Source organism: Leptodactylus fuscus, chromosome 5 (genome assembly GCF_031893055.1).
Source record: "Leptodactylus fuscus isolate aLepFus1 chromosome 5, aLepFus1.hap2, whole genome shotgun sequence".
Classification (NCBI taxonomy): domain Eukaryota; kingdom Metazoa; phylum Chordata; class Amphibia; order Anura; family Leptodactylidae; genus Leptodactylus; species Leptodactylus fuscus.
Genome location: NC_134269.1, coordinates 148,762,118 through 148,788,735, shown reverse-complemented (window position 1 = coordinate 148,788,735; position 26,618 = coordinate 148,762,118). Strand labels below are relative to the sequence as shown.

The window sequence follows — 26,618 nt, the reverse complement described above, 5'->3', positions numbered from 1 at the left end:
CGCCTTATAGTCCGTAAAATACGGTACTTGCAAAGCGGATGGGATTCTGGCAAATCTAATCCACACAGTGCAGAAAAAAATCCACACCAGTAATGCTGTGATTTCAAAAATGCAGCATGTCCATTATACCTATGGAAACACTGGTGTTTTCTGTATAGGAATAATATAGGAAAACCGCTGCAGGAAAAAAAGCGTGATGCTTTTCTGTAGTATTTTTTGCCTGTAGCTCACTACGTGGTGACTTAGACTAAATGAGAAATTTGGAAAAATTTGAGTTCTATGCCTTCTTGCCCACATACTAGTGGTTTATAGCTTTTTTTTTTTTTTTTTTTTTTTTTTAATGGAAATTTATAGAGGATGAGTTGTCAATCATTTTCCATGGTCAGGATTCACAGGTTCAATCTATGCGTCCTGGCAATATTCTAACAGCTTTTTACATGAAAATATGAAATAAAGTAATAGAAAACTGTATACCCCAAAGCTAAGCAATCGCACCACTACTATATGCTGCATATAGTTAGGCTGAAAATTGTTTGTCATGCAGTGAAAGTAACCTCAAGAGAGAATATCTTGACAGAGGTTATAGAACATAATAAAAACAGACGGTGCTTGATACGACCGAGCATTATCAATGTTACATATATCCTACTTTAGGCAACTTGCAAATAGAAAGAATAGCAGCTAGATACTAACACTATTAATGTGTAAAACCTCTGCTGCTTTACTACAGGGAGCATTCTTTTATTACCAAAAGAAAAAGAAGTCTGTAGTACTGTAGTACATCCTCCAGAGTCCTGCAGCTTATATTCACAATTCAAATAGCTTGTCAATATTAACAAATTAATATTAATACAATCTTTAGATATATTACAATTTGAGCCTTTAACAACCAATGCCACAAAGACAATAAAATAAGAAAATGCATTTTTATTCCATGCAGGAACAAGGAGAAATTCTTTAAAATGAAAATTATTTCTTTTAAGTTAGTACAGTGATTCTTAGAGAATACGTACAAGGTGTTCAATAAAGTTAATAAAAAAAAAAAAAAAAAAAAAAAAGTTCTAGTTTAGAATACTCAGATAGTCTAAATGAATTTAAACAAAAAAAAAAAAAAAAGCTTATGTCTCTTGCAAACCTGCTGCGACAGCTCAGTAAAGCACCCAGGCAAGGCACGGAACACTAAACAATAAAAACACAAATTATATTGCAGTGTACCATATCATGATACTTTGGGGGAGGATAAAAGCACTGCTTTCAGTATATCCGACTAGGTAGCCATAGGCCATTCACAACAATATAAACATGTCTATACACACATATATATATTTAATATATACACCGTGCCAAAAAGGCACAATTAAGCTATTGACAGAAAAGACAAGATGCTTGAAGATACTTCAAGCAAAGTTTTACACATACTTCAATGCCTTGTGCATGTTATTTCTAAAAAGGAATCAGTAACAAAATGCTTCCCAAGTCCTGGTCTGTACCTTACATATATACTATACAGTGACTCCAACAATCTGGCTGGTGTAGTCAGTGTTTTCCATACGTAAAATATATGGAATGATACTATCAATTTGCACATTCCCAATTAGGCCTGCAAAGAAGAGTTCCTCCATAATTGCAGCGCTCATTAGTCTCAGGGCTGGCAACCGCAGTAAGAGCCGTGAAAGCCTAAGAACAGAAACAAATTTAGTATGTACAAAAATCTTAATATCAATATTAATATTTACAATATTTACTGTTGAGAGAAAAAGAAACACCCTCAGCATCTTCAAATGGTGAAGCAATTTATTGGAGCCCTAACCATATACCACATATCAGATCAAGCAGGGCCTTTTCCAAGTGGGCTGGTAAGATGCGTATGGTCTAAGCTCCAATTGCTCCATCATTTGAAGATGCTACTAGGGGAGGATTTTCTTTTCTTGCCAAGTATACAGCCAGGTTGGGAGACTGGGCTTCTGCCTTGTCCCTCAAGGTGCATGGCAGAAAACCCAGTCTCAGTATATATACACACACACTCCAATTAGACATAACATTAAAACCACCTACCTATGTACCGCTAAAACAGCTCTGAACTATTATGTTGTGGACTGCATAAAACAGACATCAAGACATGACAGTGTCATGGCCACTGTAACTTAGGGGTTGCAATGCAACACCATGCACATGCAGTGATTTTTGGACATTTGATGGCTGTCACAGTAAAAATTGACATGTAGCCTCAAGCACTGGCGAATATCATTTCTTTTAAAGACATGTACTTGGTCTGCAGCAAAGTTAAGGTAAGTGGTATATACATCTACATAAATACACGACCCAAAGTTTCAGACCTCAGACAATCACACACTGCCTCTACTGCTTGTTTTCCATAGCACATCTCCTCTCCAGGTAAGTGATGCAAATGCATGTGTCCATCCCCAAGAAGTAAACGAAAGCATGACTCAATATACCAAGCTACCTTCTTTAATCCAAGGACTAGTTCTGATGCTTATGTCCCATATTAAACACTTTTGCTCTGGACAAAGGTCTGCCTGGGTACTTTGACCAGATGCACTGAGTTTTCTAACGCTTATCAAAGTCAGTAGCTGTTCTATGGAATTTGACAAGATAGGCTGGCTTTCACTCCCAAAATGCATTAATGATCTTTGGGGACCCATTTCCCTTCTGCCACTTTACTTTGTTGTAATTCTTTGGACCACTTTAGTTAAGTACTAACTACTGTATACTGGGAAAACTCCTCAACCTACCTTTTACTAGATACGTTGACTCAGTTATCCAGCCATCACAATTTGGCCTGCAGATACCTTCGCTTGCCTGTTTTTCCTGGTTCACATGCTCCCCAAAATGTCCCACCCCTTGATAGGAGCCATTGCCATGAGATAGACAAAGTTATTCCCTCCACTTGTTAATGGTTTTAATGTTATGTCTGATCAGTAGATATATTTTATATCTCACCGGTAAGTATCATCTGGATATGTTTTGGTGACATAGTCTTGGAATTCCATATAGGCTTTTTCTTGGAGTTTTTCAATGTTAGATGCATTTTCCAATCCAGGGTGATCTGTAAATATATTTAGTGTACAATTTAATATAAGAGTTTGCAGTAACACAACATCATGTCAGAATTCACAGAGATCAAAAAGCTGAAATATAAGAATTGGGTTACATTGGTTCACACTAGTAATGACCAGTGATTTTCATTTTGGACTAAAACAAGGTCTGCAAGGGAAGTGGGATATTGGGGCTAAGTGCATCAACATATGAATATTCATGATTTAAGTCATGTAAAGATTTAGGCAGCACCCAAAAAATTGTGGGGCAGATGGAAAAAAAACACAACAACAATATATATTAAATGGCACATAACGATAAAGAATAAGCCCACTGAATTCTAGGGGAGTGTACATAAAGCCTTCTTTTAAAAACACCAGAATTGTCCTTAAAGAGAGTCTGTCAGAAGGAAATTGACATGAAATTAATTACATCTCCTCTACACATCTTATCCATCAGAGAGCATACCTGTTCTCTCATTTTCAGATAATGGGTTTCTTATTTTTGGAGTTATTAGAGGAACACTTCATTTAATCACTGTTTTGCACCTAGCTAGGCTGTTTGTTGCCTCTACAGCTTGGCCATTTAACCCACATATATGCTATGAGCAATGCTGAGGGTCAGTTCACACGTGAAAACCGCCTAGCTTATTTGTGCGAGGTAAAAAACCTCGAGGAGTTTTTTTGACGCTGTTTTTTGTATTCCACGCGGTTTTTGACGAGGTTTTTGACGCGGTTTTCGCTAGGGTTTTTTTTCCTATATGTGCTATAGAAACTGCAGGCGAAAACCGCGCGGTTTTTTGCAAAAAAACGCGCGGTTTTTTACCGCGCGGTTTTCGCCTCCCATTCACTTCTATGCAATTCTTCAGGCGTTTTCCGCCTGAAGAAAGGTCATGTCGCTTCTTCAGGCGGAAAACGCTAGGAGGAAAAAAAAAGCTAGTGGTCTACATAGACCACCATGTTAAAGGAGAGGTTTTTGAAGCGAATTCCGCTGTCAAAAACCTCCCCTTTGCCCACGTGTGAACTAGCCCTGACTACGGCACCTAAAAGGTTTCACATAAAAAGGTAAAAAAATAAAATAAAATTTAACTTATGGAGAAAAAACAAAAACACACATTTGGCGTCACCACATCTGTTATGACCCATGAAATAAAATTAGCAGGTTATCCATCAATCAATAAGTCATATCCACCCCCATTTTGTACATTGTATCTGTATAAGAAGAGTTCCTCTCTACACAGCTTATAGGGAGCCTACTTGGCTTACTTCACCATCAGGACAAGAGAACCAGGCTCAGGATTGGTGGAGGTACCATTAGTCACAGCCCCACCAATCATGAAATGATCCCCTATCCTATTGATAGAGTATTACTACAAGATGTGGTATAATCCCTTTAAGTACAATCAATTCTTAGCAATAGAACTCTGTACGTACATACCTGGACTAAATAGGACAATTGCTTTCAGGTAGGCATACTCGTAACCATCAAGACCAAGTTTAACCATACTGTTGCAGAAGTCTTGAAGTTTAAAGATGTGGTCCATCACCAACTTCAATTTGTCTCCAGAAAGTTTATCTGTGAGAAGAGATCACATACTCTTTAAATAAACATTCTGCCTGTTATATACTCCTGCTACTGAAACAGGTCATACACCTAAGATAATGATCGGCTGTAATGCAACCAATCAATTGTCCATGGAATAGTTTGTACAACCCTTTCCACCTGCAATAGGAGAGAAAAAAACTCCAAGAAAGCAAAAAACAAAAACAATACAAATAAAATAAAAAAACTGACTTTCTTAGGCTGGTGCAAAGTGGTATGGGTCATGAGAATTACACATTTTTCAGCTGACTTACTATTCATACTCAATATTCAATATTGAATATTGGACCCTAAGGATATGTTCACATTACTGTTATTAATGGCCATTGTCCTCATCCATCACAGGATGAGAGCAACGGCCATTAATTGTAGAATGAAGACGAGAAGACGGAGCCCCCTCTATTTGGCGTCCATCTGCATTCACTCATATTATCAAGTTTTTATACTTTTCTGACAGAAAAAAAAGTCCTGCATGCACAAAGGAAGCTCAGTCTGGGTCAGTCACTCTATTGCTGTAAAAGTCCATTGCTCTAATCCTATGACGGATGGTAGCAACAGTAGTGCAGAACATACCTTAACACAGAAACTCTCCAAGTCTCACAAAAGATGTGCAAATAAAATGCAATTAAAAAAAAACTACTAAAATAACTAAATAATTCAAATTCTTGCATAAAATGTGTTTTATGCAAATTGTGATGTGAATTTCACTCATTACATTACAATGGGTAAAATTCACAGAAACAATTTTAATCTAGATTGTGCTGCGGATATTTTTATGCTACTTGAGAGTTGTTAACCCCTTCCCGCCGATGGCATTTTTTGATTTTCGTTTTTCGATTTTGACTCCCCTCCTTCTAAACCCCATAACTTTTTTATTTCTCCGCTCCCAGAGTCATATGAGGTCTTAATTTTTGCGGGACAATTTTTTCTTCATAATGCCACCATTAATTATTCTATATAATGTACTGGGAAGCAGGAAAAAAATTCAGAATGGGGTGGATTTGAAGAAAAAATGCATTTCTGCGACTTTCTTACGGGCTTTGGTTTTACGGCGTTCACTGTGCAGCCAAAATGACATGTCCCCTATATTCTGTGTTTCGGTACGGTTCCAGGGATACCAAATTTATATGATTTTATTTACATTTTGACCCCTAAAAAAAATTCCAAAACGGTGTTAAAATTTTTTTTTTTCTAAAAGTCGCCATATTCCGACGGCCGTAACTTTTTTATACATAGGTGTACGGGGATGCATAGGGCGTCTTTTTTTGCGGGGCCGGGTGTACTTTTTAGTTCTACCATTTTCGGGAAATGTTATTGCTTTGATCACTTTTTATTCAAATTTTTATCAGAATTAAAACAGTGAAAAAACGGCGGTTTGGCACTTTTGACTATTTTTCCTGCTACGGCGTTTACCGAACAGGAAAAATATTTGTATAGATTTGTAGAGCGGGCGATTTCGGACGCGGGGATACCTAACATGTATGTGTTTCACAGTTTTTAACTACTTTTATATCTGTTCTAGGGAAAGGGGGGTGATTTGAACTTTTAATACTTTTTATATTTTTTTATATTTTTTTTTTACTTTTTTTTATTTTTTTTTGCATTTATTAGACCCCCTAGGGGTGTTGAACCCCAGGGGGTCTGATCACTAATGCAATGCATTACAATGCTAATGCATTGCAATGCATTGCAAAAAAGTATCATCTCTTTTGCAGGCTGTATACACCAGCCTGCAAAAGAGAGAATTTGCAGACCGGCTGGGAGCCTTTAACAGCAATCTGAAGAATCTTAGAGAGGATAAGCATACTCATGAGGTGCATAACTTCTACATTTTCCTGTTTCAGATAACCTAAAAGAAGACTGTTGATCAATGTCTTTTTTTGAATTGGGTCCAACTGACAATGGCAGATAGAAGCAATGGCAACCCACTTAAGAAAGTGGAGAAGGAAAAACCAACCAAGTATACTAGCCTTTATACAGGTCATTGTATATTATATAAAACTGGCCGATTGGTTCAGAGAAATGTCCCCTTTCTACGCAGAATAATAAAAAGCTACTAGTTAAAACATATACTACAGATAATACAGTGCTCAAAAAAATAAAGGGAACACTCAAATAAAACATCCTAGATCTGAATGAATGAAATATTCTCAATGAATACTTTGTTCTGTACAAAGTTGAATGTGATGACAACAAAATCGCACAAAAATTATCAATGGAAATCAAATTTATTAACCTATGGAGGCCTGGATTTAGAGTCCTCCCCCAAAATTAAACTGGTAAAAGAAACTACAGGCTGATCCAACTTTGATGTAATGTCCTTAAAACATGTCAAAATGAGGCTCAGTAGTGTGTATGACCTCCCTACAATGCCTGTGCATGCTCCTGATGAGGCTGAGGATGTCTCCTGAGGGATCTCCTCCCAGACCTGGACTAAAGCATCTGCCAACTTCTGGACAGTCTGTGGTGCAACGTGACACGCTAAAGGCGCTACAAGGAGACGTGGAGGGGACCGTAGGAGGGAAACAAACCAGCAGCAGGACTGCTACCTCCGCCTTTGTGCAAGGAGAAACATGAAGAGCACTGCCAGAGCCCTGCAAAATGACCTCCAGCAGGCCACAAATGTGTATTTGTCTGCACAAATGGTTAGAAACCGACTCCATGGAGTATTCAATTCGAGTATTTCATTCATTCAGATCTAGGATGTGTTATTTGAGTGATCCCTTTATTTTTATGAGCAGTGTACTTAAGGAGTAAATGCAACAAGAACCACAGACTAGCAGCTGCGACTACTTTACACAGTCACATAAATAGTAGGAGTGGCAAATAGGGAACATGGTACCCCCTTTCTCATGATTGGTATGGTTACCTGATGTTAGAACTAAAATTGTTCAGACATTTATTCCCTAAGCTGTGGATAAGGGAGGGGGGAGAAAACCCTCATTTAATGTGAGAATACTACCCCCGCCTGTCTCTACTTTCTTTCACCTCTAACTTGTCTGTTGTCTTGTCCTTTCCTTTCGTCTTCCCCTCGCTTCTGGCCCTGCCTTTGTCCTCACTTCTTGGTTTTTCTGTTTTGCGGCCTCTTGTGCGGCCTTGATTTTCATATTTGGGTTGTATCCCTTTCTTCTCATTTTGCGTTGCGGCCCTGCGTGGCCCGCTTGTTGTTATTTGGGATGTGTTGTCCCCTTTATCTGTTTGTTCTTCCTGCTTATGTTTATTACTTTGTTGTATTTAAAACCTTTAATAAAAATTGATTACACCTAATGTGAGAATACTACAAAAAGATAGTTGCAGTGATTGCAGAATGATGCAGTGATGAGACCGGCACAATATGAAAAGTCTCCATAGCAAACAAAGTTTTTGTTGTAAGCTGACTCTCTCATTGTGGGAATATAAGCAAAGGATCTTACCATGCTGCATGCCGTGTAGGTGATTAACAAACGCTGTTAGTATAGTTGATACATTCATCACTTGAGAGCACTGGGCAAGACCGAGTGAAAACAGTTCATTCCAGCAAGCTTTCACTAGAGAGATGCTGACCTCTTGCCTAATATGAAAGATAAAAATTTTATAATCTTAGTGAGCAGGCTGCACAGGATTATTGCTTTGTATAAACTGTGCAATAGGATAAAAGAATTATCTTATTAATAATTAAAAGGTCAAATTGAATGGTCATAATATTAGTATGATTGCAATTGCAATATTAAGCGTCCCTGAGCATTTCCTAGCTGTGAAGAGTGCTGGGCTCTCTGTAGACAATTCACAAACCCTCCTCTTTGTTCTTGAGTGACAGCTCTAGACAAAAAAATAAAAATAAGGGGGTTAATTCAGACTTCTAGAGCAATCGTTCAAGAGCAGAGGGGTGCATTTACTGCAAACAGGCTAAGACACTTCACAGTTGGGAGGCCTCCCAGAGACATCCGCTATTGAAGTAGCCTTTTTCATGGTCCCACAACCATTCACCTAGGTCTATTTTAACTGCTTTAGACTCCCTTAAATATGTATGCTCTGGATTTACCTGTAGAATGGTCATTTGTAATGATTTCCTTTGCAAACAACCATCAGTGCCAGTATTTTTTTTTTTTTTTAAAAGACTCTTTCTTTAAATTAAAAAAAGAAAAGAGTACTCTGTCTCCTAGAAGACATAATATTCGTTCTGACTCACATCTATAACCTCTCACGTAGCCAACCAAACTGTTTCACACCTAACCTCAGACAGCTTTTCGGGGGTTCTGTTCCTTTTAGAGAAAATATTCTGGTTCGGCTTTAATCTCAGATCATGCCACTCTGTTTCAGGAAAAGCAGGAAAAGGCATTGAGCTACCTAAGAAAAGGTAGAGCTAGAGCAATTTCACCTTTTTCCACCAAGGGGAATTAGTTGCATATCCTTTTCCTATAAAAAAAAAAAAAGAAACTTCCCAATTGGGTATATATATAAAATAGTAAATCTTTATTAATTGACCTATTAATTGTATAGTGCATTGTACTCGCTACACTGCACTCAAAAACACGGGAGTAGAATACAAAAATGAAACTAGCGCACTTGAGATGTGATAAGAGGTGAACTACAATTTATACAGAGCAGCTCTATTTCACATACATCAAGTCAGAAGCAAATGCCTAGTAATAGTAAATGCTAAGAGTGCCAATGCTCCCATAATTATTGAAATGTGAGCATTGGTAGAAAATATTTTTTTGTCACTCATAGGCCAATAATATTAACGCTAAACAAAGAACCCTAAACAATCAGGCATGTTAAAGGGGTTGTCCCATCTTAAGGATCCTATCTATACTGGTAGCTTACGTAAATTGAAGCCTTTTTCTAAATATATTGCTTTAGAAATTCTGCTAAATTCTGGTATGTGAATTTATACATTCCATTGTTTACACTGCATTGCTATAACCGCTGACTTGGGAGATAGGGCAAGTGACATCACTTATTCAGTGCCGTAGGACAATCCCTTCAGCTAATTGCAGTTTGCTGATGAAGCTGAGTCTGTTATCTCTCAATGTAAACACACAGATAACACTGACTCTGTTCTGTACAAGAATCTGCAGATTTCTAACCTGCAGAAGTGTTGTTTGTATCGTTCACCAGGAGGAAGAGAATTACAGGAAGTGAGAAGCAGACACTGCCTGCAGCCAGGCTGAAAGGCTGAGATGGGAGAACCCCTTGAATAACAACGCATATATAGTATGCTTGAAGCAATTGTGCATAATAATGACGAAAATATAGCCCACTGCTAATCTCAGCATATGTAGGCTAGCTATGCAGGGTCTGTTTGCGCTTAGAAAGGGAGATGGCTGGAGTAACTAGCGATGTTTACTTCGACACCATCAACACTAACAAAAAAAAGCCAATGCTTTAAATACAGTTAGGGCCAGAAACATTTGGACAGTGACACAATTTTCGCGAGTTGGGCTCTGCATGCCACCACATTGGTTTTGAAATGAAACCTCTACAACAGAATTCAAGTGCAGATTGTAACGTTTAATTTGAAGGGTTGAACAAAAATATCTGATAGAAAATGTAGGAATTGTACACATTTCTTTACAAACACTCCACATTTTAGGAGCTCAAAAGTAATTGGACAAATAAACATAACCCAAACAAAATATTTGTATTTTCAATATTTTGTTGCGAATCCTTTGGAGGCAATCACTGCCTTAAGTCTGGAACCCATGGACATCACCAAACGCTGGGTTTCCTCCTTCTTAATGCTTTGCCAGGCCTTTACAGCCGCAGCCTTCAGGTCTTGCTTGTTTGTGGGTCTTTCCGCCTTAAGTCTGGATTTGAGCAAGTGAAATGCATGCTCAATTGGGTTAAGATCTGGTGATTGACTTGGCCATTGCAGAATGTTCCACTTTTTTGCACTCATGAACTCCTGGGTAGCTTTGGCTGTATGCTTGGGGTCATTGTCCATCTGTACTATGAAGCGCCGTCCGATCAACTTGGCAGCATTTGGCTGAATCTGGGCTGAAAGTATATCCCGGTACACTTCAGAATTCATCCGGCTACTCTTGTCTGCTGTTATGTCATCAATAAACACAAGTGACCCAGTGCCATTGAAAGCCATGCATGCCCATGCCATCACGTTGCCTCCACCATGTTTTACAGAGGATGTGGTGTGCCTTGGATCATGTGCCGTTCCCTTTCTTCTCCAAACTTTTTTCTTCCCATCATTCTGGTACAGGTTGATCTTTGTCTCATCTGTCCATAGAATACTTTTCCAGAACTGAGCTGGCTTCTTGAGGTGTTTTTCAGCAAATTTAACTCTGGCCTGTCTATTTTTGGAATTGATGAATGGTTTGCATCTAGATGTGAACCCTTTGTATTTACTTTCATGGAGTCTTCTCTTTACTGTTGACTTAGAGACAGATACACCTACTTCACTGAGAGTGTTCTGGACTTCAGTTGATGTTGTGAACGGGTTCTTCTTGACCAAAGAAAGTATGCGGCGATCATCCACCACTGTTGTCATCTGTGGATGCCCAGGCCTTTTTGAGTTCCCAAGCTCACCAGTCAATTCCTTTTTTCTTAGAATGTACCCGACTGTTGATTTTGCTACTCCAAGCATGTCTGCTATCTCTCTGATGGATTTTTTCTTTTTTTTCAGCCTCAGGATGTTCTGCTTCACCTCAATTGAGAGTTCCTTTGACCGCATGTTGTCTGGTCACAGCAACAGCTTCCAAATGCAAAACCACACACCTGGAATCAACCCCAGACCTTTTAACTACTTCATTGATTACAGGTTTACGAGGGAGACGCCTTCAGAGTTAATTGCAGCCCTTAGAGTCCATTGTCCAATTACTTTTGGTCCCTTGAAAAAGAGGAGGACTATGCATTACAGAGCTATGATTCCTAAACCCTTTCTCCGATTTGGATGTGGAAACTCTCATATTGCAGCTGGGAGTGTGCACTTTCAGCCCATATTATATATATATATATAATTGTATTTCTGAACATGTTTTAGTAAACAGCTAAAATAACAAAACTTGTGTCACTGTCCAAATATTTCTGGCCCTAACTGTAACTCCTCTTAGCTATTCATCTGTTGTGTGCGTAGTGTTAATATTAATAAAGATTAACGATTATATATATATATATATATATATATATATATATTTATATTTGCGCAATTGGGAAGTGACTGTTCCACACATTTTCTATATTTCTGATTTACTTGGGTACACTCCCATAAGATTATCATATACTCACCCAAGAGCTTGGAAGGAAGGAATGGAGCGGGCCCAGTGCATGGATAGGAATAACAGCCGAGACGCCGATTCACAAATATAGTGCACATTCAAGTATTCAGGCATTGGGGAAGGCATTGTGAGCTGGAAAGAATGACAAGAGGGGTATATACTTGTATTTATGCATAACAAAAAGAATAAAAATAAATGACATTCTGACATGCCAGATGAAAGTCTGTTATAAATAATATACTCTTTTTTCCAAATATCAATATTACACTAATTTTTAAAGCTAAAATTGGCTTGTCATAAAGAAGTTGGAGGAAAGACTGAATATGACATTTTTACTATACCAATATTCAACATGCTTCTTAGCACAAGATACAGGAGCATGTCAATAAATTAGAAGACCTTTGAAAAGTTACTTCATTACAGGAATTCAATTAAAGAAGTGACCTCCTTTATTTCATCAATTCTATTCTAATAGTGATCTACTTCAAGTGTTCATTTCTTTGAATGTTGCAGATTATTGCCTAAACCTAAAGGAAACCCAAAAGTTAGCATGTCAGAGAATTAGAATATTGAGAAAAAGTTCACTAATGCAGACTAATGGTGTTACACTCTAATCAGATAGTCAATGTAAAACACTTGCCAAGGTTTCCTACGCCTTTAAATGGTCCCCTACAGTCTGGTTCAGTAGGCTATACAATCATGGGGAAGACTGAAATAGATCACCCTGTCAGTAATGAATCTAGAAAGATACTCTAAATTTATTGAGATGCATCCTTAACCCCTTCCCGCCGATGGCATTTTTTGATTTTCGTTTTTGACTCCCCTCCTTCTAAACCCCATAACTTTTTTATTTCTCCGCTCCCAGAGTCATATGAGGTCTTAATTTTTGCGGGACAATTTTTTCTTCATGATGCCACCATTAATTATTCTATATAATGTACTGGGAAGCAGGAAAAAAATTCAGAATGGGGTGGATTTGAAGAAAAAATGCATTTCTGCGACTTTCTTACGGGCTTTGGTTTTACGGCGTTCACTGTGCAGCCAAAATGACATGTCCCCTATATTCTGTGTTTCGATACGGTTCCAGGGATACCAAATTTATATGGTTTTATTTACATTTTGACCCCTAAAAAAAATTCCAAAACGGTGTTAAAAATTTTTTTTTCTAAAAGTCGCCATAATCCGAGGGCCGTAACTTTTTTATACATAGGTGTACGGGGATGCATAGGGCGTCTTTTTTTGCGGGGCCGGGTGTACTTTTTAGTTCTACCATTTTCGGGAAATGTTATTGCTTTGATCACTTTTTATTCAAATTTTTAGCAGAATTAAAACAGTGAAAAAACGGCGGTTTGGCACTTTTGACTATTTTTCCTGCTACGGCGTTTACCGAACAGGAAAAATATTTTTATAGATTTGTAGAGCGGGCGATTTCGGACGCGGGGATACCTAACATGTATATGTTTCACAGTTTTTAACTACTTTTATATCTGTTCTAGGGAAAGGGGGGTGATTTGAACTTTTAATACTTTTTATATTTTTTTATATTTTTTTTTAAATTTTTTTTTTGCATTTATTAGACCCCCTAGGGGTGTTGAACCCCAGGGGGTCTGATCACTAATGCAATGCATTACAATGCTAATGCATTGCAATGCATTGCAAAAAAGCATCATCTCTTTTGCAGGCTGTATACACCAGCCTGCAAAAGAGACAATTTGCAGACTGGCTGGGAGCCCTTAACAAGGCTCCCGGCTGTCATGGCAACGGGGGGTCGGCCCTGGAGCATGCTCCAGGAGCCGGCGATCCCTGCCAAAATGGCGGCGCCCATGCGCCGCCGGGAAGATGGCGCCTCCGGCGCCTTTGACAGCAGCGCCGGAGGGGTTAATGCCTCCGATCGGTCCAGGGACCGATCGGAGGCATTAGAGCCGGTTGTCTACTGCTTGAAGCAGTAGACACCCGGCGGCTATGACGGTCGCCATAGTTACAGACCCGACACGCGCCGTACTATTACGGCGCATGTCGGGAAGGGGTTAAACAACACCTTCATAACATGGTGCCCAAGATTTGCAATAAAGCAACAGATCAGGGAATGACTTTCAACCCCTACCTTGAAGGATATGTGGGACTCGCTAAGAAGAGGTCCTTCCATTTCAACTACTCCAATGTCTTGGAAGAGGTTGGAACTAGAATCTATGTTTTCTGATGAGTCCTGTGAAGAGCTTTCAGATGGGTTGAGAGCTTTTGCCAGTGTATCAAAGGCTCTGAAATAAAAATAAAAAAAATGATGCCAAGAAAAAAACAGTTTACTATCTGATATCACCCTTCAACATTTTAAGTAGCTTAATGTTCTTCCTACCAAAACAAGTGGCACAGCAGGGAAAGATTTTATTTTTTTTCACACTACACAACCACTGTTTTGTGACAGTCCACTGTAAAGATCCCGTCTGTCCACAGCAAAGACCTCTATACTTTGGCACAAGTGTCTCTCCAAGCATACAGCCTTATCTGGCAACGGGTGTGGAAACCAAGCGGGTTTAGTGGTTGCTTATGTCTTCCCCAAATTGCATTCTTGTTCAGCTAAGCCAAATGCATATCTGATTTTACTGCACATGTTCATTACAAAAGTAAAAAAAAGTATCTAGTACCTGGTGACTTCATTGCTGGATTGGTTATCCTGTGGAAGTTCTGAGAGTGATGTATCGCCATTACTTAAACTTTCAACAATAGACAATTCTGTGCTTGACTGGGACATTTCTTTTGACTTGTTAAAATTTGCAAGTGATGTGACAACATTGGCCAAAGTGCTTAAATCTCCTTGACACGCTTCAACCTGCTAAAAACAAAGGGAAGAAAAAACGAAATTGTGAGTTACAAAATAATAACGTGTATTGCTCATCATTTTGAGTCTAGATTTGTGACAGTAGTAAAGTACATTTCTCTATAGTCTGGCATAAAGGTTGCAGTCATTCCACAGACTAATGCAAAAATATTTCCTATTTTCCATGAAATCATGTTAATTTTTAAACTTGTTGGCCTAAGTATATTGTCTGGCACCTAAATGTTTTGAGTACACAATTTCATCTAAATACATACATGACACAGATGAGGGCAAGTAATCCTGTCATACACAGTTAAGACCTTGCTGCAATGACAACTATCAGAGGTAACCAACATGCCATGTATGTAAGCATGAGGCATTTCTTAAAGGGAACCTGTCGCCACTTCCACCAACTCCAACTCGGCCTTTTTTTTAATAGGCATCACTCCGCCAATTCCAGTACAGATTGAATTTATTCCTCTAGCTCCCACCATCCCCAAGCTATCATTTTTGTTAGTTTCAGCATCCATTGTAATGCTAGTTGGGCTCTCTATTGTCAGGTGGGTGGATCCCTAACTGTCTGCTCTAGCCTAGGAGCACCCACTTAGTAGCAGAGCCCACTTAGCATATTGGGTGCTGAAACTAACAAAATTGATTGCTCAGAATTGGTAGGGGCTAGAGAACAAAATTCCAAATGCGGCAAAATCAGTGGAGTGTTACCTTTTGAGGGATACAAAGAGTTTTGTGGTCACATAAGCGAACAGCTGTCCAAGGACAGCCAGAAGAGACCAATTTTCTAACATTAGAACCTGTAGGTCTGCCAAGAGGATACATTTTTATAGTGGTTTGTTTTATAAAAACATGATCTGAATGCAGAAATGCGAAATGAACACAAAAATAATTCAGACCAAGAATAAACTTTACTCTGTTGCTGAGTGAGCGGTGGTCTACATTTACCTCAGTCTTTGGGATATTTTTATCTTTTGCTTCTTGACAAGAAGATTTACCTTTTCATGGGTTATTAGCATTGGCTCAGTTTTAATTCCAGATGACTGTATGTTCACTAACATTCCAGAATCCAACAGATTGTTTGATCTGAAAAGAAAGGATATGGTTTACATGACTGCTGTAGTGGAGATAAGGGGGAGGATAGGAGAACATGCTTTGGAAACTGTATGGCACTACACATTCCAACAAAATCTAAACCAAATATGGCAAAATCCCATTAATATGATATATAAAAATAAAACTAAACACACAAAGGAAGGCATGCACACAACTTTTACCAAAACCATACAGGTCATCTAGCAATAAACTTTGACGCAAAGTTTACCTTATGGGTTTGTTATCAGTTACAAAAGTTGTTGTTGCAGCAAGAGGACTTCGCAAGTCTTTTCGAATGTAGATTTTTTCTGTGGACGCTGCACAATTTGATGATTTTTCTCTAGTAACTTCTATTGGTTTTCTTTCACATTGCACAGCTGAAAAGGTTCAGATGTTAAATAGGGATTAAATAATACAATTGTAAACTACTACAAAAAAAAATATCATAAAAATGCATCGTCTGACAAGTACAGTAAATTAGTGTGAACAGATACTTACAATCTTGCTTCATTCCAAGCGCAATACACCTTTGTAGCCGGCAGTACTGACATCTGTTGCGGTAATGTTTGTTAATTACACAATCTTTTGATCCCCGGCATGTATAAACCAAGTTTTTCCTAATACTTCTTTTAAAGAAACCTTTGCAGCCCTCACATGTTACTGCTCCATAATGACGCCCTGAAAGAGTTTCAGAAGAAAGCATGAATGACAGTACTATGTAACTATTGCATAGACTTTGTGTATCATTTGGAAGTGGTGGTAAGGAAGACAAGGTGCTGCTAGACATTTGTAACAGTGGCTTACCTGCAAGCTTGTCTGCAGAATTTTTATTCCCACTAAGGAGCAGCCACCTGTTACATTTTAGTGAATGCGATTTTATCAGGTTTTCACAGAATGCATAGGAAAACAATGGGGAAGATTTATTAACACCAGTCTGCATAACCCCTTTGTCGGCAGTGGGATGTTGAGGGAATTTATGCAAGCTCACAGATGGCATACATTTCCCATACATTTATTTTAGGTATTTGACATAAATGATAATAAATCTGCACACCCTGGCCATGCACCTTTTTTTTTTTGGTAAAGCGGCAATAAAATAGCATGACATACTGTCTATGGTGTCTGGATCGGCAGCAAAGATTCCAGGATGCAGGTGTGAACACAGACTCAATTTATTCTGGTATGCAGACTGGGCTTTCTAAAGAAATATATACATCAAACATCTAAACAAGGGGTTCAAACGTAAAAAGAAGTGATATGCATTATCTCCAATCCCCTGCATCTCCGGTTCAAACACTGTCCAGGTCCCCACTGATCTTCTCTTTCTAATGTCTCACCAAACACAGGACATGCCCGGAGACACCCACTCAACCAATCAGTGTCAAAAATAACAAAAATTCTCAATATACTCTAAATACACCATACCCCCCATTTATTTCAAGGCTGCTGTCTTTACACTTCAGAAAGGTAACATTTTGTCCAGGGACGAAAAAATCCCTTACTGTTATGTGTTGTATCATGGGACTAAATTGTGTTATTGTGCTTTACAGACAGACATTCTCAGTCAATACATATACAGATACGATGGAAGTGCAGTGGGCAGATGCTGGGAAGGGCTGCCTGGAAAAACTCTGACACTCCAAGAACTAGGAACTAAAAAGCCAGGAAGTATTGCATGAGCCTGAAAATATGAGGGATGGTAAAAATGGTCCAAACACACATGAAAGGTAGAAAGGTACTCAGTTATGTTTAATCATTCATATGATGAGCATTTGCTGCCTTTAGTCTAATTTTCTTAGCCCCAGAAAACCCCTTTAACACCTTGGTCTCTAAAGGTTTAATCATATTAAGTTGATGTAAGGGTGCATTCACACTGAGTATACGCTGATTGATTCTGAACGTTAAAACACGTTCAGAATGAGCGCGTACAAAGCAGATCCCATTCATTTCAATGGGAGCCGACATATGCGCTCCCTATTGAAATGAATGGGCTGCTTTTTTTCCCCATTCCTTTCAATGTGATACGCACATATCACATTGAAACCAATAGGGAAAAAAGCAGCCCATTCATTTCAATGGGGAGCGCACATATGCCGGCTCCCATTGAAATGAATGGGATCTGCTTTGTACGCGCTGATTCTGAAAGTGTTTTAACGTTCAGAATCAGTCAGCATATACTCAGTGTGAATGTACCCTAATATCGGAAAAATCACACATACCTGAAGCTTTATCCCCGCAGACGACACAAAGATCCACTACTGGTTTATTTAAATTCTGGTCCATGCACTGGGCATCTGACAAAATCTAAAGTAATACATACATAAATAAATAAAACATGCAAGGAAAAAGGGGCTAAATATCTCGTACTACATAAAAAAATCAACACAAATGCAGTTTTTTTTTAATTGTACTACCACAAAATAGATGTTTAATGAGAAGAAACACATGCAACACTTGAAACGCAGGCTTTCACCTGAATGTGCTGTGTAGATACATCAGGGCTTGAGATGAATAGCTGGTTGACACCAGCAGCATCAGGAGTTGTTAAGTAAACCTTGCCTTGACTGCTATCTTGCCTTGCAAGGATCACTTTACTTGGAGTTGAGCCATCATTATTAGTCAAGATAAACCTTTTGCTTGTTCCACTTTGATCAACCGCTGTAAGAAGTTGGATTTTCTGACCTGTCTGCTGATCTGTGACGAACTAAAGACACACATCAAAAATAAATAACTCTGATTGCCAAAAGCTCTACACCAGTCATACGATAAATAATGGAGAGTAAAGACGTGAAATAACTTTTTGCTTGATGTTACATTTCAGTTCCACAAAATATCTTGGGATCAATTAGAAATTCAGTGCACTTTCAGCTTTGCCGGTATCTTACCCCATTGCAGAGAGATTGGTGCCATTCGTTTTGGCTACCAATATCACTGCACTGGCAGAGGGACCAGCCTCACCACTCAGCGTGGGCAGTGAGGCACGCCTCCCTTGATGGTACACTTCCATACTGTCAAGGGGAACGTTCCTCACCACCCAGCATGACACTGAGCTTTGAGGCTAGGCCCTTCTGACAGTGCTGCAATATCGGTAGCAGAAACTAACAGAACCAATATCTATGCAACGTGGAAGATACCAATAAAGCTGAAAGTGCGCTGAATTCACTCCCTAGCTTAGGGCAATAACTCTCCATACCGTAGAGACCATGAAAGGTCCTCTTTAAATTAGGCAAGGAGTCACATGACAATCTCTGGTCAGGAATAGCTGGTTGACACAAACCAGGGTCAAAGTTGCTGTTAAGTATTAACCTAAAGGAGTATTCCGGTTATTTCAAATTACCCCTATCCATACAATAGGGAATAACTAGCTGGGAGTGAGACTCAATGGAAGGCTGATCATAGGAAACATCATCGATCGGAGGAGGGTCAGAGAGTTCAGACGTTATTATATCTAGGGTGGATACATGGGGCAGGACAAGTAGGAAGTCGGAGAGGTGTTGCTTCAACAGCTGTAGAGCAGGAATTTGCAATTTTCCTGTATAGCACAGTAACATTCAGCAGAAACTTTAGGGGAACAAAATGAAAGAATTAAAGAGGTTGTCTGACTTGATAGAAATCAAATAAAGACAGACAAACATGAAATTACACAACATTGGGAAAAAATAAAGCTATCTTGCATTTATACAGGTCACATTTAATATAAAATTGTGATTCAAACAATTGGTCATTTTCTATGGACTCTGCTGTCTCAGATTATTTTAAGAAACTAACCAGACACTACTAAACAAACCTGTATACGGTGAGGGATAGAAACACTTGACTCTGAGGGAATAAGCTGTATCCTCTGGGTATTTCCATCCACCAGTGTTGTATGAGTTACTTCTGTCTGTGTGCGAGAAAGCTAATAATACAATAAAACAGTTACAATTTCATTTAAGACAATTCCACAAAAACTGAAAGAAACCGCTTACAAATTAAAAAATGCGGCTCACAAAAAAAATTCCTTTTACACGTTATTTGTATTAATTGACATTCTCAAAGAATAATTCACTAATATAATAAACTAATAATACACACAATAAGATGTTTTTACACTTCTCAACACTGAAAATGCAACACCAAGAAGGACAAGCTGTAAGAAAAAGCAGGTCATGCTAAGATCTGCAAATTATCACATATTCAAGCGTCTAACTCCAACTTGTGGCATGTGCAAGGGGAATAATAGTTCCTTTACAAAAAAGAAAGTTTTTTGGCTACATGTAACCTTAAGGGTGCATTCACACGGAGTTTTGTGGCGCTGTTTTTGCCACAAAACTCATGTAAAGAAGCTGTAAAACAGAATCCCATTGAGTTCAATGGGTTCCGTCTTACGCAATGTGTCACGCGTAACACATTGAGGTTGTGTTTTCTGTGCATGGTGATCATAGTCAATACTGAAGAAATCGAGATCTTTTTATATATTTTGTTCCCATGTTTTATCATTTGCATATCATTAACATGTCTATAAATCATTTCAATAGTTCCAAGACTTTTCCTTCTTGGTGTTGCAATTTTGAACTTAGTTTTGTGTAGCTGATTCTTCTGCTAAAGGAAAAAATAAAGTATCAAGACCTATCATCAGGGAGATTCCACTTTGCAAACCTCATTGAAATGAATGGAAAGCAAAAAAAAATGCTAGTAGTTTTTCTACGGGGTTTACAAGGCAGAATCCACCTGAAGATCGGTCATTAGAGATGAGAAAGTAGTATTCGATCGAATACGACTATTCGATTGAATACTTGTATCGGTCGAATATCACGCGGGAAAAATCCATTGAATTCAATGCAAAAACCTCCTCGTGCTCCTCATCCTGCTACTTCCGGAACTTGGAGGATCCAAGGTGTCGAACTTCGGTTTTCATGGAAACTGGAACAACATTCCCGTTTTTTCCCATAGACTATAATAGGACTCGATATTCGAACGAATACTACTCGCTCATCTCTATCAGTCATGAATTCATCTACAAAAAACGCCATATGAACCTAGTATAATGATAACATTCTGAAACTGATACCTCTCCCATTTGCTGTTCAATAATTTGGTGGGCTATTTCTTCTATAGAAGCCATCATTTGTCTTCACTGAAAAGCCTTTGGAAAGAATGAAGATCTTTAGGGCATCCAGTTTTGTGCCACGTAAAGCCTGTTAAGACCAATGCAATAGACAAACTGTTAATTTTAAAGTGTCACTCTATGGAAAATCTCAACAGAAAGGAAAAGTTACATTTGGAAACAACAAAGTGGTTGTGCAGACACTGGACAAAACACAGAGGGGTGTGGGGCAAGTGCGTCCCAAGTGAACACTGGGACCAAATAGCGGCCTCAGCTGTCTGTGGAGAGAGATCAATGATTTATGCGATGGGATCAAGGCATGGTGCATGACCAACTGGTGGACACCACATGGATGATGTTTGTGTGCCATCAGCGCCATCCATGGGCGCATTCAGCAGTGACATGAGCAGTAAGACAAACAGGAACAGGACCTGGCCTGAGGTCAAGGAAATATCAGTGCTGTTAGTTTCAACACGGATATCTATCCACTGTCAGAAGGGCCGGGCCTTACTGCCTAACTCAGTGCACTGTCAGCTTTCCAGCAGTATATAAAACCACCGCTGCCAGAGGATGTGAAAGGTCCTCTTTAAACAGACCTATGGTAATACATAGATGCGCTTACAGCGCCATAGAAAATAATGGGTCAGTGTGCTAGCTGTTAAAAACACAGCACACATCCGTGTACAGTACATGGAGGATTATATTATAACTATAGTCCTTACTTACAGCCAAAATCTGCATCTATATATAACTAATTTATCAACACATGGCACCCCCAGAGTGTACTGCATTAGAAATAGTTAAAGGAGTCTCCTTAATAAGCAGGGGGGGGATAATATCACTCAAGTAACAAAGAGAGTCTGCCACTTCCACCCAGCATATTCAACAGCTACCACCTCATTACAGAGCATAGAACAGTCATAAACAGCATATCTTTGGCACTTTTGTAAATTTGTAGAAAAATTTGGAAGTGTTATGCAAATGAATCAGTAGGTGCATTGGGGATGATCAAAAGCCTGATTCACAAAGTCACACTCCCTTTTATAGTACTAAAAGCCAAATCTGCTGAAGCTAGACGGGTAATTAATGTTACATCATTTGGTGCCAAAACTCAATGCCAAGTTTAAACAGTGACTCAAGGGACATTGTAAGGGACTGTTGGGAGTGTCTGTTGCTAGGATACGTTACAAAATGTTAACTGACATTAACAATTCAGTCATACATCCTTTACAAAACCCATTGATGTAAATGGAATTTGATCTATATTCCGTTAGATTGTTTTCACCAAATCCATCACATGTTCGTTATTATAGTGGACATAATTACATGGGGTCAAGGACTTTTGAGTCCATTCAAAATAACGGACTTATGATGGCCATTAAGCATCCATATTTTATTTATTTATTTAACATTACTGTCTGTGACGGTCATCCGGGGGGACGGGACATTAAACTGAGGGCAACTGGAGGACATTAAACTGGGGGCAACTAGAGGGGGACAATAAGCTGAGGGCAGCTGGAGGGGGACCTTAAACTAAATGCAGCTGGATGGAGACATTAATGTCCCCCTCTAGTTGCCCCCCCCCGTTTAATGTCCCCCTCCAGCTGCCCTCATGGGTTTGCAGTGCTATTTATATCACTTCCAGAAATATCACTGGTTGAAAATAGTCCGGATCGGGTTTTCAACCAGTGATATCCCCTAAACAATATAGATAGCACTGCAAACTTAGTGTCATATGACAGAAGAAAATCTACGTCGTTGATGATGTCGGAGACATAACTGTTTGAAATGACCCACAGCCCCTACCCTCATTTTCTCTGCATTTTACACAGCTCCATGCTCTAAGCTACTTCTCCATAGAGTTACTCAGTGAAAAGCAGAGAAAGAATAGATATAGGATTTCACAGAAAGGATCCAAAATGTGTTAATAAAGTATATTATAAAATTTATTATTAATACAAATGCTGCCAGAAAATCTAAATTTTGTCTGAAAATTTAGTTGTGCTTTAAGGCCATACTAGACAGGGTAATTTAACAGCCAATATTAGGTAACAAACAATTATTCCTGACCATTGGCCTAATAACGTCGACAATCACACGACAAACGAATGTTTGTTCATTCATTGGGTGATCACCTGATTTCAGCAGGGCAGAAAATCATCAGCAGCATCACATGCAAACGTCTAATAAAAGCTGCCAACAGACAAGGAAAGTACATGCTGGGGGAACGATCGCTTTAGCAACTGTTCCCTCTGGATCAGCCTGTATAATCAGGTCAGTGGAGAACAAGCGCCGATCAGTGCTCGCTCAGAAATAACTTTAGGTCTAATAGGACCTTTAGATGCTTCTCCGCTTCCACTGATCTGTACAACCTTCTTGCTGAACCTGCTATCTCTAAAGGCCGCACTCTGCACATCAGCAGACAAAAGGATTTTTTTTTCATCTTTTTATTTTTTTTTTTAAATTGAGGACTATTCAGAAAGTTGTTTTAGGAAGTGAATGAACAATAAACAAACTGTACAAATATGTCCATAATCACAGCAACCAGAGCTTTGTCTTGTAAGGAGCCGTGCACCTGTGTGTCCATCACAAGAAATGCGTGAATATGCTCGATCGAATACCTCGGCCGCATAGCTCCCAGCAGTAAAAAATCGATGCCCCCGAAGTGTTTTTGCACCGGGAGCTATGCGGCCGAGGTATTTAATCAAGCATATTCGCTCATCTCTATCCATCACATGACCATAGCCTTATTTGTATGTAGAAAAATCCAAAAAACGTATACAGAAAGTATATTGGAAAATTGTACAACTTTTTATTATACAAAATAACATGGACAAGCCCTTTTAGATATTTGCCTGAACAGCGAATAAAACAATCCCCACTTATCTCTTACGCTAAATTCACACCAGAGTTCAGGTTTCTGTTCATGGCTGAATTTCTGACAAGTGCCAGACCTTAGACTGTTACTGCATTCAAGGTCATATCCACTAGCAACCAATCAAGACAAAGACTGTCACCAATGATGGTAGGTTCACACTTGCGCCTGGGTTTCCGTTCTTCGGGTCCACTTGGGAGACCGGAAGAAGGGAAACCTAATCTGTTTACAAAAGCAGATACCTGCAGACCCCATAGAATATAATGGGCTCTGCTGGGTTTCCAGCCGAAAAAAGCACTTTTCTCTCTGCATTTTTAGATCAGGATGGAGAATGTAATACCAGAGCAGAGAGCCAGAACCTAAGGATAGGTCATCAACAAGAATTAGTAGAGGTCAAGCCCTTTAATGGGGGAGTACTTATTATTTCACATGGAAGCTTTGCAAGAATAAAAACATTGTGAAGAACCCCCAGATCTTGAGCACTGGGAATGGAGGCTCCAGGTCTTCTGGTTCACAGGGTTAGGAGACACTGGCGGCCCTTGTTGGATTTCTCCTGCACCTTATGCATTGTGTTTCGCATGCCCAATGTTTATTAAACCGATCAGGTTGCTTTTTATCATCCTATGTAAATCCAAGGCTGCTGTAGCGATCTCTGAGCTAACGGTATGTCTCCTCACCCATACATGTCTGTCAGACAGTATAATAGCGCCGCCTGTGTACATGTATGTGGGTGCAGTGACAGGTCACACATGCCGGGCTCCCCTCTCTCCTGCCTATCAGTACAGTGCGCGCACAGAGGGAGGGCAGTGCACAGCGCGTGCCGGGAGGAAGCAGCGTCTCCGGGAAGCTGTTCCTGTCGGGTGGAGGTCAGAGGTCACAGTGAGGAAGGTGAAGCGTCACACGGGCACGACAATCCGGCGTATTCATGCCCAGGAGCGGAACAGCCCCAATCCTCCAGCTCTCATATTACACAGCCTGAGTCACTTCCTTTGTGTCTCCTAATAACTGCCCGCGCCCGCCTTACCTGCGCCCGGGTACACAGACGAGCGCGCTCCTGCCAGGTGACGTAAACACCGTTATGCGCTTCACCCGGTTCCCGGCGGGTCAGAGTTCGTGACCCTCCCTCAGCTCCACCGAGCACACAGCTCCTCCCCGTGACCGAAGCGTAGTTGGAACCGTGATGACGTCACCAGCGCATCGTGCGGAATGACGTACTCGGGAACTGAGGAGAGACCGCGCGGGAATAACGGGAAACCAGTGTGGAGACTGGGGAGAAGTGGCCGGAGATTGGGCTTCTGTAATGGACGTGACCGCGGGGTTTCTGTTACAGTGTGGCAGAATTTTATTCTAATAAATGTGTAGGAGATTCTCTCAGGAACATACACATACATCTGTGGCCAAATAAAACGCCAGTATTGTTACTGATTTTAGGGCTAGTTCACACGTGGGCAAAGGGGAGGTTTTTGACAGCGGAATTCGCTTCAAAAACCGCTCCTTTAACATGGTGGTCTATGTAGACCACTAGCTTTTTTTTTCCTCCTAGCGTTTTCCGCCTGAAAAAGCGACATGACCTTTCTTCAGGCGGAAAACGCCTGAAGAATTGCATAGAAGTGAATGGGAGGCGAAAACCGCGCGGTAAAAAACTGCGCGTTTTTTTGCACACAAAACCGCGCAGTTTTTTGCAAAAAAACGCGCGGTTTTCGCCTGCAGTTTCTATAGCACATATAGGAAAAAAAAAACCTAGCGAAAACCGCGTCAAAAACCGCATGGAATGCAAAAAACAGCGTCAAAAAAACTCCCCGAGGTTTTTTACCTCGCACAAATAAGCTAAGCGGTTTTCACGTGTGAACTGACCCTTATACTGATTAAAGGGGCTTTAGCACTGGCAAAAGTCATTTTTAACTAATCACATCCTTGCATAGCCTATAGAAAGTCTATTCCACACCTACCTTTAGTATGTAAATTGCCTCAGTAGTCTTTGAATAAGTTAATTTTTATTCATATGCTAATTAGCCTCCAGCATGCATCAGACGTCTCAGTGAGGCTTCCTGACAAAGTGCAGAATGCATGAAACGATCGTTGCTTCGTTTTTTCATCTGACTCTATCTCTGATTGAAATATCGATTGTTTTAAGAAGATGAAATAAAAGTTCGCTGTTTTATTTATCCCGTGGTTGGTGAGTGCCCTGTTTTTTCTTATAATTTTTTTTTACGGCACTTGTTGCAGTGAGCACCACCCGGGATCAGCTAAAATCCATGGTTTATTCCTCGTATAGGCTCGATTACGATGAGGTGATATTATTTGACTGCCGCCCCAATCGCAGTAGTGCCGCTTTTTTGATTCTATAGTGCTATATAAGTATGTGCTTAGTTAAATATGAGTTTTCCCAATGATAGAGCCGTATTGCACCGTGTAACAGGTTTCCTCTAGGTATATAGGGATACAACTCAACTCAATGGTGTGAATGTAGGGTCCCAATCCTTATTGCATATATGAAGGCAGACGTCACACTTGTATGTGCCAATCAAATATGTTTATTAAACACCAGTAGTGCATATAGTAGAGCTCAAATATGTTTATTAAACATATCTGATTGGCACATACAAGTGTGAGGTTTCCTCTGAGGGTCCATTCACACGGAGGAAAATGGCGCTCTATTTGGCGCTGAATTTTCAGCACTGAAAAAAAGCCTCACATTAAGTTCAATGGGTACCGCTAGCAAGCACTGCACAATTTATAATGTCCCCTCAATGCCCCCACATAGTATAATGCCTCTTAGTGGCTCTCACACAATATAATTATTATAATAATATATAATGCCTCCCTAATTGACCCCATACAATGTAATTCTTCTCATAATGTACCTTT

The 26,618-nt window shown here is 39.7% G+C and overlaps 1 protein-coding gene across 2 annotated transcripts; it reads right to left on the bottom strand.

Moving 5' to 3' along the window:
- Positions 1–1,111: 1,111 nt before the first annotated feature.
- On the bottom strand, positions 1,112–24,975 carry NR2C1 (nuclear receptor subfamily 2 group C member 1). Of its 2 annotated transcripts, none has more exons than XM_075274491.1 (15): positions 24,775–24,975; positions 20,840–20,966; positions 19,577–19,672; positions 18,263–18,493; positions 18,009–18,093; positions 16,288–16,467; positions 16,019–16,166; positions 15,693–15,780; positions 14,513–14,700; positions 13,975–14,128; positions 11,881–12,002; positions 8,073–8,209; positions 4,495–4,632; positions 2,962–3,067; positions 1,112–1,677 (listed from the first exon to the last, which is right to left on the bottom strand). In XM_075274491.1, the coding sequence occupies exons 2-15, from the start codon at positions 20,894–20,896 to the stop codon at positions 1,503–1,505; spliced, it is 1,905 nt and encodes a 634-aa protein (XP_075130592.1). In that variant the 5' UTR covers positions 20,897–20,966; positions 24,775–24,975; the 3' UTR covers positions 1,112–1,502. The 2 variants fall into 2 exon arrangements, with proteins under 2 accessions (XP_075130592.1, XP_075130591.1); XM_075274490.1 differs by having other exon boundaries at positions 19,577–19,687; positions 24,775–24,974.
- Between the last annotated feature and the right edge of the window lie 1,643 nt (positions 24,976–26,618).